Source organism: Ricinus communis, chromosome 5 (assembly GCF_019578655.1).
Source record: "Ricinus communis isolate WT05 ecotype wild-type chromosome 5, ASM1957865v1, whole genome shotgun sequence".
Classification (NCBI taxonomy): Eukaryota; Viridiplantae; Streptophyta; class Magnoliopsida; order Malpighiales; family Euphorbiaceae; genus Ricinus; species Ricinus communis.
In genome coordinates, this window is record NC_063260.1 from 14,461,834 (window position 1) to 14,477,814 (window position 15,981).

The window sequence follows — 15,981 nt, forward strand, 5'->3', positions numbered from 1 at the left end:
TTGCAATCCGTGAACGTGTTTGATTTTAGAAACAGTCAGTTTGCTACAGAACAGAATACTACTAACCCCTCTCTCCTCCAACCTTGTTTTTTTTTTTTTTTGTTCAATTTTCTCTTTCTGTTAATTGGAATTCTAATTGGATACAATATTGCAATCCTAAGTACAACTTTAGTATCAGTGAATCAAATTCATGGATTTTAATTGGATTTCAGCCTTACAATTCTGAGTACAATCAAGCTAAAGCTCATCAGTCATCACTTCTTTTATGGTTGCTTTTTTCTTTTCTTTTTTTTCCATTTTCTATTAGTTAGTATATCACTTCTCTTTAGGAATAACTATGTACTGCTCCTTTGATGGGTTTATCAATCTTTTAAATTGTTTTCCTTATGGAAATCTGTCCTTTAAGAACGACATAGCACGATAATGGAGTATAAGTTACATGGTTACAGGCAGGCATGGAGTGTTGTTTTTGGTCCATCCTCTATTATTTCTGTTGGCGGGTAGGGAGATCCTGGTCGTGGGATTCTCATCTGATACAGCTTTAGGGTTTTTGCATTGCAGGAATTGCATTATTATTATTATTATGTGTTCATTTCACGAAGTAAACATGTGAACTGTCCCTGTATATTTTTTTGTTTTCTTGCATTTTAACACGTCAGTTTTGTGTAATTGAACGACTTCTTCCTAATATTTATTTGAAAGGGATTGAATTGAACTTATTCCATTTCCAAATTCCAACCAAAACAACGTACAAAGATAGAAGACTAAGACTACTCTTTTGTTCCAGGTTGCAATTTGTTTGTTCCAATTTGTTCCACATTGCAAAGGGTTCAGAGTAAAAACTTGAATGTAATAGTTATGGTTGAACGTGTCTCCTAAAACATTTCTTTTATAAGGGAAATAACATCATAATTCATTATATGTATAATCATCTAATCGCTAATTAAATATTTGTAAAATAAAAACGGAAACAACTTATTTTATAAAAAAAATTAATGATTTAATTAGTTATTACATACTTGTTCATATTATAAATTATTATATATAATTTTAATATTTAATATTAATAAATTATAAGTAATAATTAATGTGACCTTGATAACGTAAACAATAGCTTAATAAAGAAAAACTCAAAAAACCTTTTACATTTTTATTATATGAGAAAGTTCTTCTTCTTTTTTTAAACATTATATGAAAAAGTTCTAATCAATGTAGTATTGGGAAAAGTATAAAAATCATTTATCACGTAAATCAAACACATTATAAGATTGTACATACAACATTAACTAATAAAAAAATAACTCTCTATAGAGATTTTTTTTTCCATTTAATAAAAATAGATTTATGATTTCCAAAAAAGTTGAAATAAAGTATTAGGTGAAATCTCAAAAACTAATTCTATCAATTAACATAATAAACATATGACGGCCAAGTATTTAATTACTTCATTTTATAGAGAGTATATTAACAGGCAAGAAATATAATTGTTTTGGCTAAAGGCTATATAGTTGCATTTATTAATGTAATTAGTAATGGCTTAGTTTGAAAACAGCCACGAATAATCGCAATTCTTATAAAGGTTGCAGCCATGAATTAATGGATCATTTCGCATCTTCTCGTCCCAAAGTCACCGGTCAATAGTATGCCTACCACATATATCACAATATAATATTTCCCAAAAAGAACAGGGAAGAGACTCAAATATGACCCTCGTTTTCATTTTAATATTCACCTCAGCTCCTTATGTTTCGGACAAATATAACGCAATAGTTTATAATGATTTAGTTTTTTTTTAATATTTGTATGAGTCTATTTGTAAAAAAATAAAATTAGTCTTATGAAAGTAAAATGGGGTAGTTAAATAGCAACTATTTTAATGTGATAGTTAAATATAGTAGTTAAATTGCTGTTTTTTTTGTAATGTAATAAAATTTAAATAAAATTTGCATTAAATATTTTTTTTTAAATAATTTATATAAAAATTTTAGTATGTAAAATTTATAAAATTTTATACAAAAATTACATATTATATTTTTTATATGAATTTTACTTAAATTTTATAAATTTTTATTATATATATATATATATATAAGCATTCAACAAGCGTTGACGTTATAAACTATGAAATTTTAGAATTCATTTTTCTTTTTCTCAATGACATAGGACAATCTTTAGGACCCACCACTAGACTTGTTCATGGGCCTGGGTACAAGAAATGTCATACCTAGCACTCGAACATATGACTTTCAGCTTATAATTAAGTGCTATATACCACTTAGCTCCTTATTATTTTTATTTAAAATTTTATTGTTATTAATAATATATTAAACAAAACAAAATCCTAAATCTAAATGTAACTGCAATTTGGGACAGGTTTAATAATTGGCCGGGCCGGGCTTTTCAAAAAATTTCAGGTCCAGACTTGGGCTCAGAGATATTAAAAAATTCTTGGGCCTGGGCGGGCTCGAGCTTGTCCAAAATCAAGTCAGGCCCGGCCCGAGCCCGCCCAGGCCCGGCCCAAGAACAAGTCTATCAACCACTCTATCCCAAATTCTAATGTAACTCTAAATTATTATATTTCTTAATTACCCTCGTATTCTTCTTTCTGAGATGTACATAGTATTGATATATCCATCTAAGATGCAATCGTTTTACTTTATGAGCACTTTTAAATTCAAAACCTTTACGACCACATTTCCCAGCCCAATTATTTTCTGGGTTTGGGAACATTATTCCTCATGATATACGTTATATCAAAATGTTGCATACATCGTGTTTAATAATTTTTTTCTTTCCTACTCCTTTCTTTTTAGCGGTTTCGATGGAAAAATAAATTAATGAATTCTTTAATTATGTTTAAGTAATTATAAATATCATCCAATATTAATTAATATTCGAGTATTATAAGTTAGCCTGTCCCACCTTACAAAGGCGGGGTTGATAAAAAATTGATATCCACTATGACTGGGACTTTAAGAGAATATATTCTGACAAGACTAGTCATAAAGTCCAACCCGATCTAGAACTCTAAAGATGAACAAGAGTATAAATTCTAATACAATTAAGACAACCTAGACTAGAAGACATTCAGTGTCTATATAAGGAATGGGGACATCACACTTAGAGGTACATGCAATCTTATACACTTATATACTTTAGCTACCTCTAAAGAAATTATTGACTTTATCATTGGAGTGAGGGTTGTCCAGAGCTTTCTAACATTTCCTTGCAGATACTCCGGAGATTGAGGTCAGCCTTTGAAGATCCTTGTTGATAGCTCGTCTCAGTTGCCTAGGTTATCAATTGGCACTATTTATGAGAAATTTCATGCAAAAGCCTTGTTTCCCTATCCAGTCAAGTTAAATTGCCACCAATCAAGGTTAGAGTGGAGATGTTCGTCCAATAAGAATTACGGATGGAGCTAGTAATTTCTCAGCTGGACCCCAATTTTCTCTGCGGATCAGTCAATCATCTTTAGGTTCGCCTGGACTTGTCATCCCGACCTCCCAACCTCAAAGGAGAAATATTTTCATCGACTTCATACTAGAGAAAATTTTCAGTGGAAATTACACTTGGAAGGGTCCATCTCTAGTCGAAAATCTTTCTGCTGCTTGGCAAAGGGAGATGGGACAAAGGTCGCTAACACCTTTTTCTCAAGCTCCGATCTTCATTTCGCCTGTCACGTCTCATAGTCAACCTCTGACCCAAGTCTTCCTCAAAGTCCTTAGCAGCCATTGCCAGAGGACGTCGTCACTATGTATAAAAAGGATAAAAAGGTATTATGAAAGTGTTCTCGCTCAGACACTTGCAAGGCAGCCTACGCCAATAAGCACCAGCCACATTCCTGCAACAACAGAGCATACCTTAGGCATTAGTATGCCACTGACATTACATATCCCAAGAACGACAAATACTTGGACAGAGGATAACAGATTTGAAAGAGAAACAACCGAGTTAGAGACATAGAAAAGAAGAAAGTTCTAGTTCTCAAACCCATGATTTTGCATGGATTGAGGATACTATCAATAAGAAAATTAACGATGCCCTAAAGAAGTATCGTGCGGGAAGGATAATTAAAGAAGGGGTCATCTTTAAGGCAACTCTTTTTGCCCGAGCATTCTGGCAGAGAATTTTCCTGAGAAATTGAGACTGCCGCCTTTGGATTCTTATGATGGTTTGAGAAATCCACTAAGCCATGTTAATAATCTTAATATTAAAATGGGATAACATAATGTATCAGATCCTATCAGGTTCATAATTTTTCCTACAACCCTAAAAGAAAGAGCTCAAAAGTGGTATCAGAGCTTGCCAGATGGCTCTATATATGATTTTGCTACTCTTGCTGAACTAATTCAAAACTCGGTTCATCACTAGCATTCCTCTGAAGAAGAGGTCAAGTGATCTGATGAAGTGTATCCAGAGGCGTGATAAGAGTTTGAAGGATTTTATGGAAAAATTCAACAAGGAAGTTTTCCAGGTAGAAAAACTCGACCAAGATACAACTATTGATATAAAGACCGATAATACCTGTATGAACAAGTTCAAGGACTCGCTAACTGTCGACCCACCAGAGTCACATGCCGAGCTCATGGACCGAGCTCATAGTTTTATCAGACTAGATAAAGATTACAAAGTAGGAAGGAGATCCGATTATGATAATCGATCAAGAGGCAAATCTGACCAGCCTAAGCAGGAGTTTAGAGATGATATAAGGAGGAGTGACTCGAGGAGCATCGACAAAAAATACTTTATTCCTCAAACATGTCAAGGACCAATATCTTGATATGGGTTCAGAAGAATAAGGGCCACATTCGGTACCCAAACCCTATGAGGGAACAGACTGCAGACCTAAGGAACAAGAATAAATTCTGTAAGTTCCATACTGGTCATGGTCATGACACTGAGGACTGCATTCATCTCAAGAGGAGATTGAAAGGTTAATTGAGAGAGACTATCTTAAGAGGTAAATTACAGAGGGAGAAGGCCGGTCTGACAGAGATAAAGGTTTTAGGGGATTCAGAGGATCAAGGGATAGAAATCGGAATAAGTCCTTAGAAAAAAGAGACGGAGAGAGAGGAAATGTGAATGTGATCTTTGGGGAAGCTATGTTTGTTGCTTAAAAGCTCCAATAGAAAGAGGGCCTAGGTTATGATGACTGAGCATAACAAGCTCCCAAATATAGTCTTCTTAGAAAAAGATGGAGAAGGGATTGAGATGCCTCACCAAGACGCCCTGGTAATCTCGGGATTCATTGAGAATTACTGAGTAAGGAGGTTGTTTATTGATCACGAAAGTGTAGTCAACATCATGACTCTAGAGTGCTACAAGGCCATTGGTGGCGAAGTAATGAATTTGAAACCTTGCATGATACCACTTCTAGGCTTAGGTAGCCAAACAGTGTAACCTTTAGGAATTGCAGAGTTGACTGTAGAGCTCGGACAGGAAACTGGAAAGGCGGACAGAATAAAAGGGCTAACTAAAAAGTAGCAAACTTCGTTCATGATAATCGACATTCCATTCACGTAAAATGTAGTCTTCGAATGACCTATGCTGATGGAAACCAAAGCAGCCACGAGCATTCATTATTTGAAGCTAAAAATACCGACTTCTAGAGAGGTAATATCAATGCTTGGCAATCAAAAGATGGCAAGAGAATGCTACCTTACCGGGTTAAAGGGATCATGTCAAGCACTCACTGTAGAAGCTACATTACATCCAACCGATGAAGGTCGGGCAAAGGCAAACGAAGGTCGGTCCAAATTGGCACTAAACTTTTGGAGTAAATAACTCGGAGTATAGAGCAAGTGGTTACAGAGAAAAAGTACATATTCGCCAGCTCACCCTCTGAGATAGTTGGTGTAGATCTGAGCATCATCTCCCATCAGTTGAATGTGAGCCCCACCTCCAAGCCTATCAAATAGAAGAAGAGAAGCTTTGCACCGAAAGGCAGATCGCCATAGCGGAGGAAGTTAATAAACTGCTAAAGGCAAGGTTCATCAAGCCAGTGATATATCCAGACTGGGTAACAAATATGGTATTAGTAAAAAAGCCAAACAGAAGATGGAAAATGTATGTAGACTTCACAGATCTAAACAAGGCTTGACCAAAGGATAATTATCCTCTGCCTAATATTGATCAGTTGGTACACTCCACCAGCAGCTATAAGGTTTACAGTTTTGTTGACGCTGCTCAAAAGTATCATCAGATTAAAATATTCAAGTTGGATAAGGAGAAGACTTCTTTTATAATAGACATTGGCACCTTTTGCCATACGGTTATACTTTCGGTCTAAATAATACTGGAGTGACATACCAAAGATTGGTAAACAATATATTCAAAGACTAGATCGGTAAAACTATGCAGGTTATGTAGACGAGATGATCATCAAGTCAGCAAGGGTCGAGGATCATGCCAAAGATTTAAAAGAAGCATTCAGCATCCTGGAGAGTTACTAGCTTAAACTAAACCTTGAGAAGTGTGCTTTTGAACATATTCTTTAACAGCTTCCTCGTAACTAGATAAAAGAAATGACATCTCCGAATATAATCCGTCCTTTTTAGCTTTTACTTCTCATTAACCGTAGTTTGATCAGCAAATTTAGAGGAATGGAACACACATTCTAATTCTAACTCGACAATATGAAGATCGATGTTTCTTATCTCGGCCATGATCGAGCTGAGCTGAGTAGTAGTATTTTTAGCTTGGGCATTAGCAGTGTGAAGCTCGCCTTCCCACTTTCGCTCTTGAGCAGCAAATTCCTCAAACTGTTTTTGGAGGATATGCTCGAGGTTCTTCGCTTTAACACGACCATGAGAGGCTTGCTCACTCAGCTGTTTTAAAATTTTTCCGAGCATTTCCCAATGTCATAGCCCGTAAGGTCGACAATATAAAGATCGACGTTTCTTTTCTCAACCATGATTGAGCTGAGCTGAGTAGTAGCATTTTCACCTTAGGCATTAGCAACTTGAAGCTTGCCTTCCCATTTTCACTCCCGAGCAACAAATTCTTCAGACTATTTTTAAAAGGATGCATATTCTTGAGCTCCTTAATATCAGCTTTGAAGTTGATTTGGCCAGCGAGCTCTTCAGGGTTGTCCAACCACTCACTCCAAAAGTTGAGGTCAGCCTTTGAAGATCCTTGTTGATAGCTCGTCTCAGTCACCCGAGTTATCACTAATAGTCATCCAACCGCCTATGTTTAGAAGTATGGAAGCTACGCCACCTTGTTGAAGTGGGTCTTACACTAGAGAAACTGTACTCTGGTATTCCCTGTGGCTTAGGGAGGGTGATGATGATATAGTTGTAGTTAGAAATAGAGAATGTGTCTGTTAACTTTCAGCATTATTAGGGGTAATTTATATTGGATTCTGAATGTTTCTTGGGAGTGATATGTGTCTATGTTAGGTGGGTCCTATCTGGATGCCATGTCAGCTAAAATATACTTATAGTTTGTTCGATATTAAAAGCTCTGAGGCAAGATTGCAGGTGAGATGATAAAAATCTTCTCTAGTTTAACTAAGATTTTAATTTCAAACTTTGATATATATGCAGATGTATTAAAATTTTTAAGATAGTATTTTACCATCCATAGAGATCATATCTGATATTTTTTAAATTATTTTAAATTAATAAATAAAAAAATATATCAAAGCTTCTCTTTCGAGGTTTTAAGAATACAGAATTTGATCCTATTCTTTAATTATATATTAGAACTCTTTGAGATTTGGTTTAATATATAATGTCGCTCTTTATTAAAATTTAAACAAATAATACATTAATTAAAGCATATTTATATTTTATTTTTATTTTTAATTTATATTTGAAATGATGCATAATAATTTTAATATGATGTAGAATCATACTAATTTATCCTAGAAAAATTTTACATTACCTCAAGAATCAGGAGTCGAAATAATTTACTCCATAAAAAAAAAAATGCAAAGAGGTGATGTGACTATTCTGGCAAAAATGTAAGGTGTATATGAGCCTTAACCTTCCCAAAAAAATATATTTATATAGTCGTAGTGGATGTGTTTATTTATATATTAAATTAATAAATAAATGATATATATGATATTTATTAAAAATTTATATTATTAAAAAATAAGAAATATAAACATCAACTAGTTAAGTAGTTAGTCTTAGTCATTTTAATATTAGTTGGATTCAAATTCAAATCTATTAATTGGACTCTACACTGTTCCATTTGTTCAACTCATTTTTCAATTAATTAATTCAAATTTTTAATAATATTAATATTAAATAATTAAAATATATATTAATTATTAAATATCTAAATATAAAATTATGTGGTATTTAAATATAAAGCATTTATTTACTTATCTATTATCAATAATAAATAAGTCTAACAGAAGAAAGGAAAGAAAAAAGTCGTTTCTTTAAAAGAAGAAAAAATGGTTTGGGGAAAAGATCATACAAATAAGTGCATCTTAGAAATAAAGTCAATCATTCAAGGGGCAGATTTATTTTCTTATTTGTCGTTAAGTGCGTTGCATCTTCTGTTTCACTGAATAAGTATAAAGCTGATCTCCATTTTTCAGCGGTCCTCTTCCCACGTTAGGAAATTAATCACATACTGAACCCCTAAGCAAATGCTATAATCTTTGTCTTATTTCTTCCTTTAAGATAATTTAGCAAATTGTCCTTTGATACTAACTTTATGACGTCTGTTTTGTTAATTAAAGTTCTTATCTTTCCTCTAAAAAGAAAAAAGAAAAAAAACTTTATGATGTCTGTGTAAGGAAACCCTTTTTGTAATTTTATTTCAATGTTAAAAGTGTTAGTAATAATATATAAATTATAAATAATATACTAAAATTAAAAATTAAAAGTAAACAATAATTACTAAAATTATAAAGGCAGTAATATAAAGTAATAAAATAGGATACTGATGTAAAATATATAGGATGTCAATAGTCTGAAAATTTCTAAATTCAAAGAGAGACATCAAAATATAAATTTTAGTACACCAGTATAACGAGATCAAGATAACAGTGAAGAAAAATTAGGACATCAGAAATATGATCCTTGTGTATTATACAATCTCTTTAAAACAAATTCGCCTATCACCATTGGTATTTGAGGATGATATAATGTCTATTTCCCATGATACAGCGGATTAATACAGTTGATGAGCACCACAATAACTGTACCAGCGAATTTGAAGCAGGTTTAAGTTTTATCACACTTGAAAGCAAAGAAAAGAAGAGAAGATTATCTTTTTCACGCTTTAAATGAAAGAAATATGGATGATATATATAGGGAATGATTAATGTAAGGAAATGATATTTGACATATTTTTGAGACCTTTGATATATCATATGATTAATTCATCATTTATTCACGACTTTTGGTATATCATTGATTAATTCATCATTTATCCATAACTTTTGATATATCATGATTAATTCATCATTAATACATAACTTAAAACATATCATATGACTTTTGGTATTTCATATAATTTTTTCATGTTAACATTCAATGAGTATCAATTTATCATTCATGCATAATTCATTTTGAATAAATTTTTTTCAAAATAAATTATTATATGTCTCACTTATATTACCAAATTTTCAATAAAATATAAATTGTCAACAAATTCTAAAATTGGTCTAATTTTGTACAAATGAATTCAAATTCTTTTTCAATTATTGAGTCCTAAATAATATGCATATAATACTCCACTTCGTCCTATCAATCAATACTTAAAGGGTAAGTTTTATTACATTATAATTCTTATGTACCTATAAAACCTCTTTTTTCTTTTTTGAAAAAGTTTCAGAGAGGTCACCAATTGCAATACGAACATATGCATTATTGCAAGAAAGACGGATAGTTTTCTTCTATGTACACAATGTAATAATATATATAAATATAATATTTTATTTGACATAGTTTTATATAATATAAACTATTTTAACAGTATATATTATTAATTAATCAGACTAGATTGGGCCGATTAAGCTCTAAATAGGTCTATTTACACCCTCCACGTAATGAGCTAATGATAAAGTCCTTAGATACTTGAAGATATTCAAATTTAAAACCACTTTAATTTTTTTTTTTTAAGTGAAAAACCATTCTAATGCTTAAATCTTTTTGAATTACAAATGAAAGGAATAAGACTTAAAACTTAAAACTTTACTCAAGTTGATATATGTATTTACTATTAAAATGAGTGCTAATTCTTAAATTAAAAAAAAAAAGAGGTGAATAAATAAATAAATAAAATGTAAAAATTTAATTTAATAAAAGTTGAATCTTATTGAATTTGAATTCAACCATTATCAAATAATTAGTAGTAGCTATTCAGTTAATTACATCTTAACACTTATAAAATCTTTAAATTATTTAAATTTTAGCAACAAAGTAGCTTATTTTATTTTACTACATGGAAACGATGGATACGGAGATATATGGAACAAAGCAAGAATCCTTCTGGCCATCAAAATAAGAATGGCAGTAATTGAATATAAAAATTATTGTTCATGGAAGCATCATTAATTCGCAAGTATTATTATACCAAGCAATAAAATTATTAACTAGAAATTTAGGGACTGAATTATGCGCATTTAAATCCCTCTGGTACTGTCAGAGTACTTAAGCAACAATCTCAAGTCAACAGGAAGGTTCCAGTTAATGCCCAAGACACTAGCTCTGACGGTAGTGAGAAGGCAAACAGCGGCTTCAGGATCAACGAGATCGCTAATAGGGCTGCAACAGGGGATCTTTTTGGTGGTTTACCTATTATAACAATCAATAAATCCTTGAATAAATTTGCTTTGGGATATCTTTTAGGCATTTGATAGGCTTTTATGATGGCACTGGTGATAGATATGTACAATGAGGTGAAGGAACCTTTGGCTTTGGTGATGGTGGTGATGGGAGAGGAGAAGGGCAGTGGAGGCTACAGTTCCTTGAAGCCATTTCTCAATAAAATCTTAAAATTCTTGGATGGTTTTTGAGATATAATTGTCCTATTTCTTTTATAGTTTTGAGATGCTGATGAAATTGGTTATGTGAGTGGAGGATTTTATAGATGGAGATTAAGTAAAAGATAAAATAATTGTTTTTATATAAATTACTTTTAATACATATTTACCTAAATAGATTGTCTCGAGCGAACTATAAGCTCACCAAGTTATAAATAAATAAAGAAAACTTATAAGAGATCGCCTGTATATTCAAGATTGCGAAGATGTGGCATGACCGATCCATAACTGTATACTTGTCCAACAACAGGTTCACCACTCCCAAGAATATATTAGCCATTCACTCGACTACTCTCACCCACGTAGGTACTTTTCTTTGTTCTAGGTTTATGATTATTGGATTGCTACTTTTCTTTTTGGGTTATTAATTTTGGTTTTTTGCGCGTGAAATCATAGGACACATTTTATAATGTGATTGGCCTGGCATTCCAACTCACCATAATTGCTATTCTTCTTTTATTTCAATTTTATTGTACTGCTTACTTATGAACAAATTGAGAACTAGTAATTAATTATGTGTACTTAAAATAATATTATTAATTTTTACATATTTATTCTTATAATAAGTGTATACCTCAATTTAAATATAGTTTTATATCTGAATTATCTCTTCACTTATAATATATAAGAACATAATATTATTAAAACTGTTAAAGTTTTATGAATTCATTGGCACCGGAGAACATAGCATTTTAATTAATTTGCAGTGTGGAAGATGCATGATCTTCTAAAGATATTTCAAATAAACTTGTTTAGTTTTACATGAAAGAGGATTCATACTTAAGATTTTCTTTAACCCAATAAATATAATCTCTGAATTTCCAAATTCGGTTTGAAATAAAAATATTTACTTTTGTTGAATTTGTAATGAATCAGACGCAGGAGACTGGATAGAATCTTTTGAAAACTCCATTTCTAACCCAACTAAATAATTAATTGAATTACTTTAATAATAACGTTAATAGAGCTTGATTTTCTAACTAGTTAATTGCACAAATTGACAGAACGATAGTATAAACTGTACCAATGGAATTAAAAAATAACAAGAAACTACAAAAATGCTAAGGTGTTATTAGAAATTGGAAAATCACAGTGCTTTAACTTTTTTTTCTATTTTAATGTTTAAGATATTTTTTTTGTTCAATTAAATATTCAACCTGCTAAAAATGTTTAATACAATATCTTACTTTATAGGTTATAACATCTACATGACTTGTTTTGAGCAATAAAATAATTTAAATATACTATTTTTTAAAATAATTTTATTATTATTTTTTTCGTTTCTTTTGTTTATCTAATATCAAGAGTTTTTTTTTTAAATATTTGTTTATTTCTCAAGAAATTAAAAGAAAAAATAATACAATTTCATTTTTTATTTATCGGAAGATTATTAAAAAAGTAGTTGTTATTCTTTTCATTCTTTACATGCACCTAAAACGATAAAAATAAAATATATTCTTTCCCCCTTAAAAGATGAATAAAAAATGAAAAAGAAAACTTAATTCAATTTTTTTTTGCATTTTTAGTGTTAGAAAAAGATTTAATAGAAAATAAATAAGAAAAAGAAGAAAAAGGAAATAGAATAAAAATTATGAGTAATAAGAAATAAGGATATTGAAGTCATTTTATGTGTAAAACAAGTAAAATTATTATTTTAACCCGTAAAAAAAAACTCGAGTATACATGAATTAGTAGATTCTGACATTTAATGGAATAAAAAAAATAATTCAAACACTAAAAATCCAATACACTAAATTTGTAATAGAAATTGCACCATAATTTCACTTCTCCGATAGTTTTCTGCAACTTTTCCATTCCCTCCATTTCTTAATTTTCTTAGATAACTATGCCCCCGTTATTTGTAATCTTGGACCGGATGCTCCATAAATACTGGACTCTGTAACGTTTTAGCTTGGACTATCTTTTAATTTGAGACCATGATTAATTATAGAGGCTAACTTCTAAAAATTGGGCACAAACACTTCTAAATGAAAATTAAAAAACTATCTATCCACTTCCTTGCACATTCAACTATCCATATTTAGCAGATCCCTGAAGTTTGGGGAGCAATTCTTTGTATAATGTTTTTGTTAAAAGATTTTCTGTAAAAATATATCTTTAGTCAACAGCAAGAGCCATTAACTTCGGTGAGATATTTATGTCCTAATAATCATTGTATTGTTTGCATAGACACCGAATCATTTAAATCAATATCACATGAAAAAGGATTATATTATGTATCACATTTATTTTTCTAATTATTTTAAGGACTTATTCTACTTATCGATGCCTATATATAGTAAAGACGAAAGGGAATAACATTTATAATTTATTACCGTGTAGGTTGGTCACTTTCTAATAAAAAGAAATAATAGAAGTAATGATTTATTAATGATAACTTATTGATTAAATGTTAATGGCATATCAATAGGCCAAAAACATCTCAAACGAGAATACAAGAAGAACGCGAGTTTAAGCAATGAATTTAAGCTGTGAAGTGGATTTATGGGCATTGGAATCCTTCAGGAACCTTCTTGCCACAGTAGTTAAGCACCAAACTCAGATCAACAGGAAGGTTTAGGTTAATGCCCAAGAGACTGGCTTTGATGCTGGTGCAGAGGCAAACAGCTGCTTCAAGATCAACAAGATCGCCAATGAGGCTGCAGCAAGGGGTCTTTGGTGGTTTACCAATTGTAACACTCAACAAATCTTTTAACAAATCGACACATACACCCAGCTTTAGGGTATCCTTTGGGCATTTAGTAGGCTTTGATGATGGCACTGGTGATGGGTAGCTGGGGTGAGGTTTAGAGAGTTCTGGCTTTGGTGATGGAGGTGGTGGGCAATATGTGGAGCTCACCAAACTGAAGAAGAGAAGATTGAGGGAGAGGAGAAGGGCAGTAGAGGCTAAAGCTCTTGATGCCATTTCTCAAAAATGCTTTTAGAATTCTTGGATATTCTTTCTTAAGGTATATATAAGCTTTTGCACTTTGTTTGATGGAAATTGTGGAGTAGGCTAAAGGTTTATATAGAAGGAGATTAAGTACAAGTAGTCCTTTTAAAATTCTCAAATGTGGTTTATGTGGGTCAAGTCATTGGGCACAACCTGGCATTGCAATGAAGCAGAAAACGATGGCATTTGTAATCGTATTTTTTTTATTCATATATATTTACTATTATTTTTCAATTTCTTGGTAAACTTTAAAACATCAATTTAGATTTTTATACTCAAGGAATAAAAGTATTCTCGTATCAATAAAATACCGTATATTTTATTTTTTTTAGAAATTCTCACTTAGGCTTAGTGTATACACCGTGATTAATAGGAGAATGACTAGTATTCGAGTGTTTTATACTTAGGTATAGTCGATTGATGTATATTCATTTATTTAAAATTAATAAATATGCGTCAATCATCTATTAATTTAGTATATATATGGTAAACAAGAACTTTTATTATTTTTTAGTATTATATATATATATATATATAATTCTTTTTTATTATATAATTTTAGATATATTTAATTTAAATTATAAATAAAACATAATTTTATAAATACTATAACATCTAATAATAATGTATCATAAAATTTAAAAATATATGAACATTTTATTTAGGAAAACCATATGCTAAAAGTTTCTTTGATAAAAGAGTATCTCTATTTTTTAAATATAAAATATATATGTATATAATTATATTTTATAAAGGAAAATTACCAATTTAGTACTAAAAATGTACAAGTTGTATATCGTCATGCTATTGTCCATATCTAGCAGGTCGGTTCTAACTTCAATCTTTAAAATGTTATGTATGAAAGTGATCAAAGTTATCACGTGTAAAAGAAGTTTTTTTTTTTTATTTTTTTAAATTAAGAGAAAGACCCGAAATTAATTGAGGAACTTTTGACAAAATGATAAGGAATGATTACACGACTCTAAATTCTCAAATTCGCACGGAAAATAATATGTTGTCAGTTCCTGACGTTAAAGAAGCTTTTTTGCTGCTAATTTAGATTCTGTTAATGGCCGATCTTGTGATTACGGATCCCCCGGCGTTAATGAATTACAGAGACTTTTTTGTAAATTATTCTGTGAGAGGAAAAGTCAAAAATCACACAAATCACTCTCTCAAATTTTATTTTAAAATTTTTATTGCATTGACATCTTTGTAAATTATTCATCAGATCGATGTCTAGAGAAAGGGCTTGTAAATTATAATGCTTGGCATGTGTTATTTTCCAGCTCATTTCAAGGAAAAGGGTTGTAAAGATGCCGAATTGTTTAAAGTACCGATCTTCAATTCAGAATATCAGTTTTTTCAGACTGAAAATATGTCTGATGATATTTCATAGATAATTCAATGTGTTATGTGGTTCACTTGGCCCAAAAGCTGTGATGATAAAGAACACCCTTCTGATAAATAAGAAGTGCACATGTCTTTTGATCCACACTGGCAAATCTTATGAAAAATCCTAGATCACGAACTAATATTGTTTTGGCTCATTCGAAAGCAAATAAAAGTGTTTTAACAGGCTCAAACCAAATAGATCCCTGTTTTATGATTCAAATGCAGTAGTGTGTGAAATGGATACTTTAGATATTCTTGAAGCCTTCTACAGTGTGCCGCCTGTGGGCTGTTGCAGTTTCTTTCCGTTGCTGTCTACATTCATAATTCAGCAACTTTCGGTGCTAAATGTTATGCTGTTAATTTTCTGATTTCTTAATTTTTTTCATTTAATTACTGACTTCCAAATAAATCCATTGCTACTGGATAAAATTATTAGGTAGATGGGACAAATACTTAATCACAGGCTTAATTATATAAAGCAACTAACAGGAAAAGTATGCTGATTTTCTCTTGCTTTCCGACTTCTTTAGTTTCAAATAATTGTTACATGTAATTAACGCAATAATATTGAGTGAGTTTGAACCAATATTTGACAGGAAAGAAATGCCTTCACTCATTC

General features: G+C 31.2%; 1 protein-coding gene across 1 annotated transcript; it reads right to left on the reverse strand.

The window, feature by feature from the left end:
• Nucleotides 1-13,373: 13,373 nt before the first annotated feature.
• On the reverse strand, nt 13,374-14,037 carry LOC8273006 (14 kDa proline-rich protein DC2.15). The gene has a single exon (XM_002533248.4). The coding sequence runs from the start codon at nt 13,938-13,940 to the stop codon at nt 13,518-13,520; it is 423 nt and encodes a 140-aa protein (XP_002533294.1). The 5' UTR covers nt 13,941-14,037; the 3' UTR covers nt 13,374-13,517.
• Between the last annotated feature and the right edge of the window lie 1,944 nt (nt 14,038-15,981).

Bases quoted from the DNA above. Each gene is read 5' to 3' on its own strand.
- LOC8273006 (XM_002533248.4), bottom strand. From the start codon at position 13,940: ATGGCATCAAGAGCTTTAGCCTCTACTGCCCTTCTCCTCTCCCTCAAT.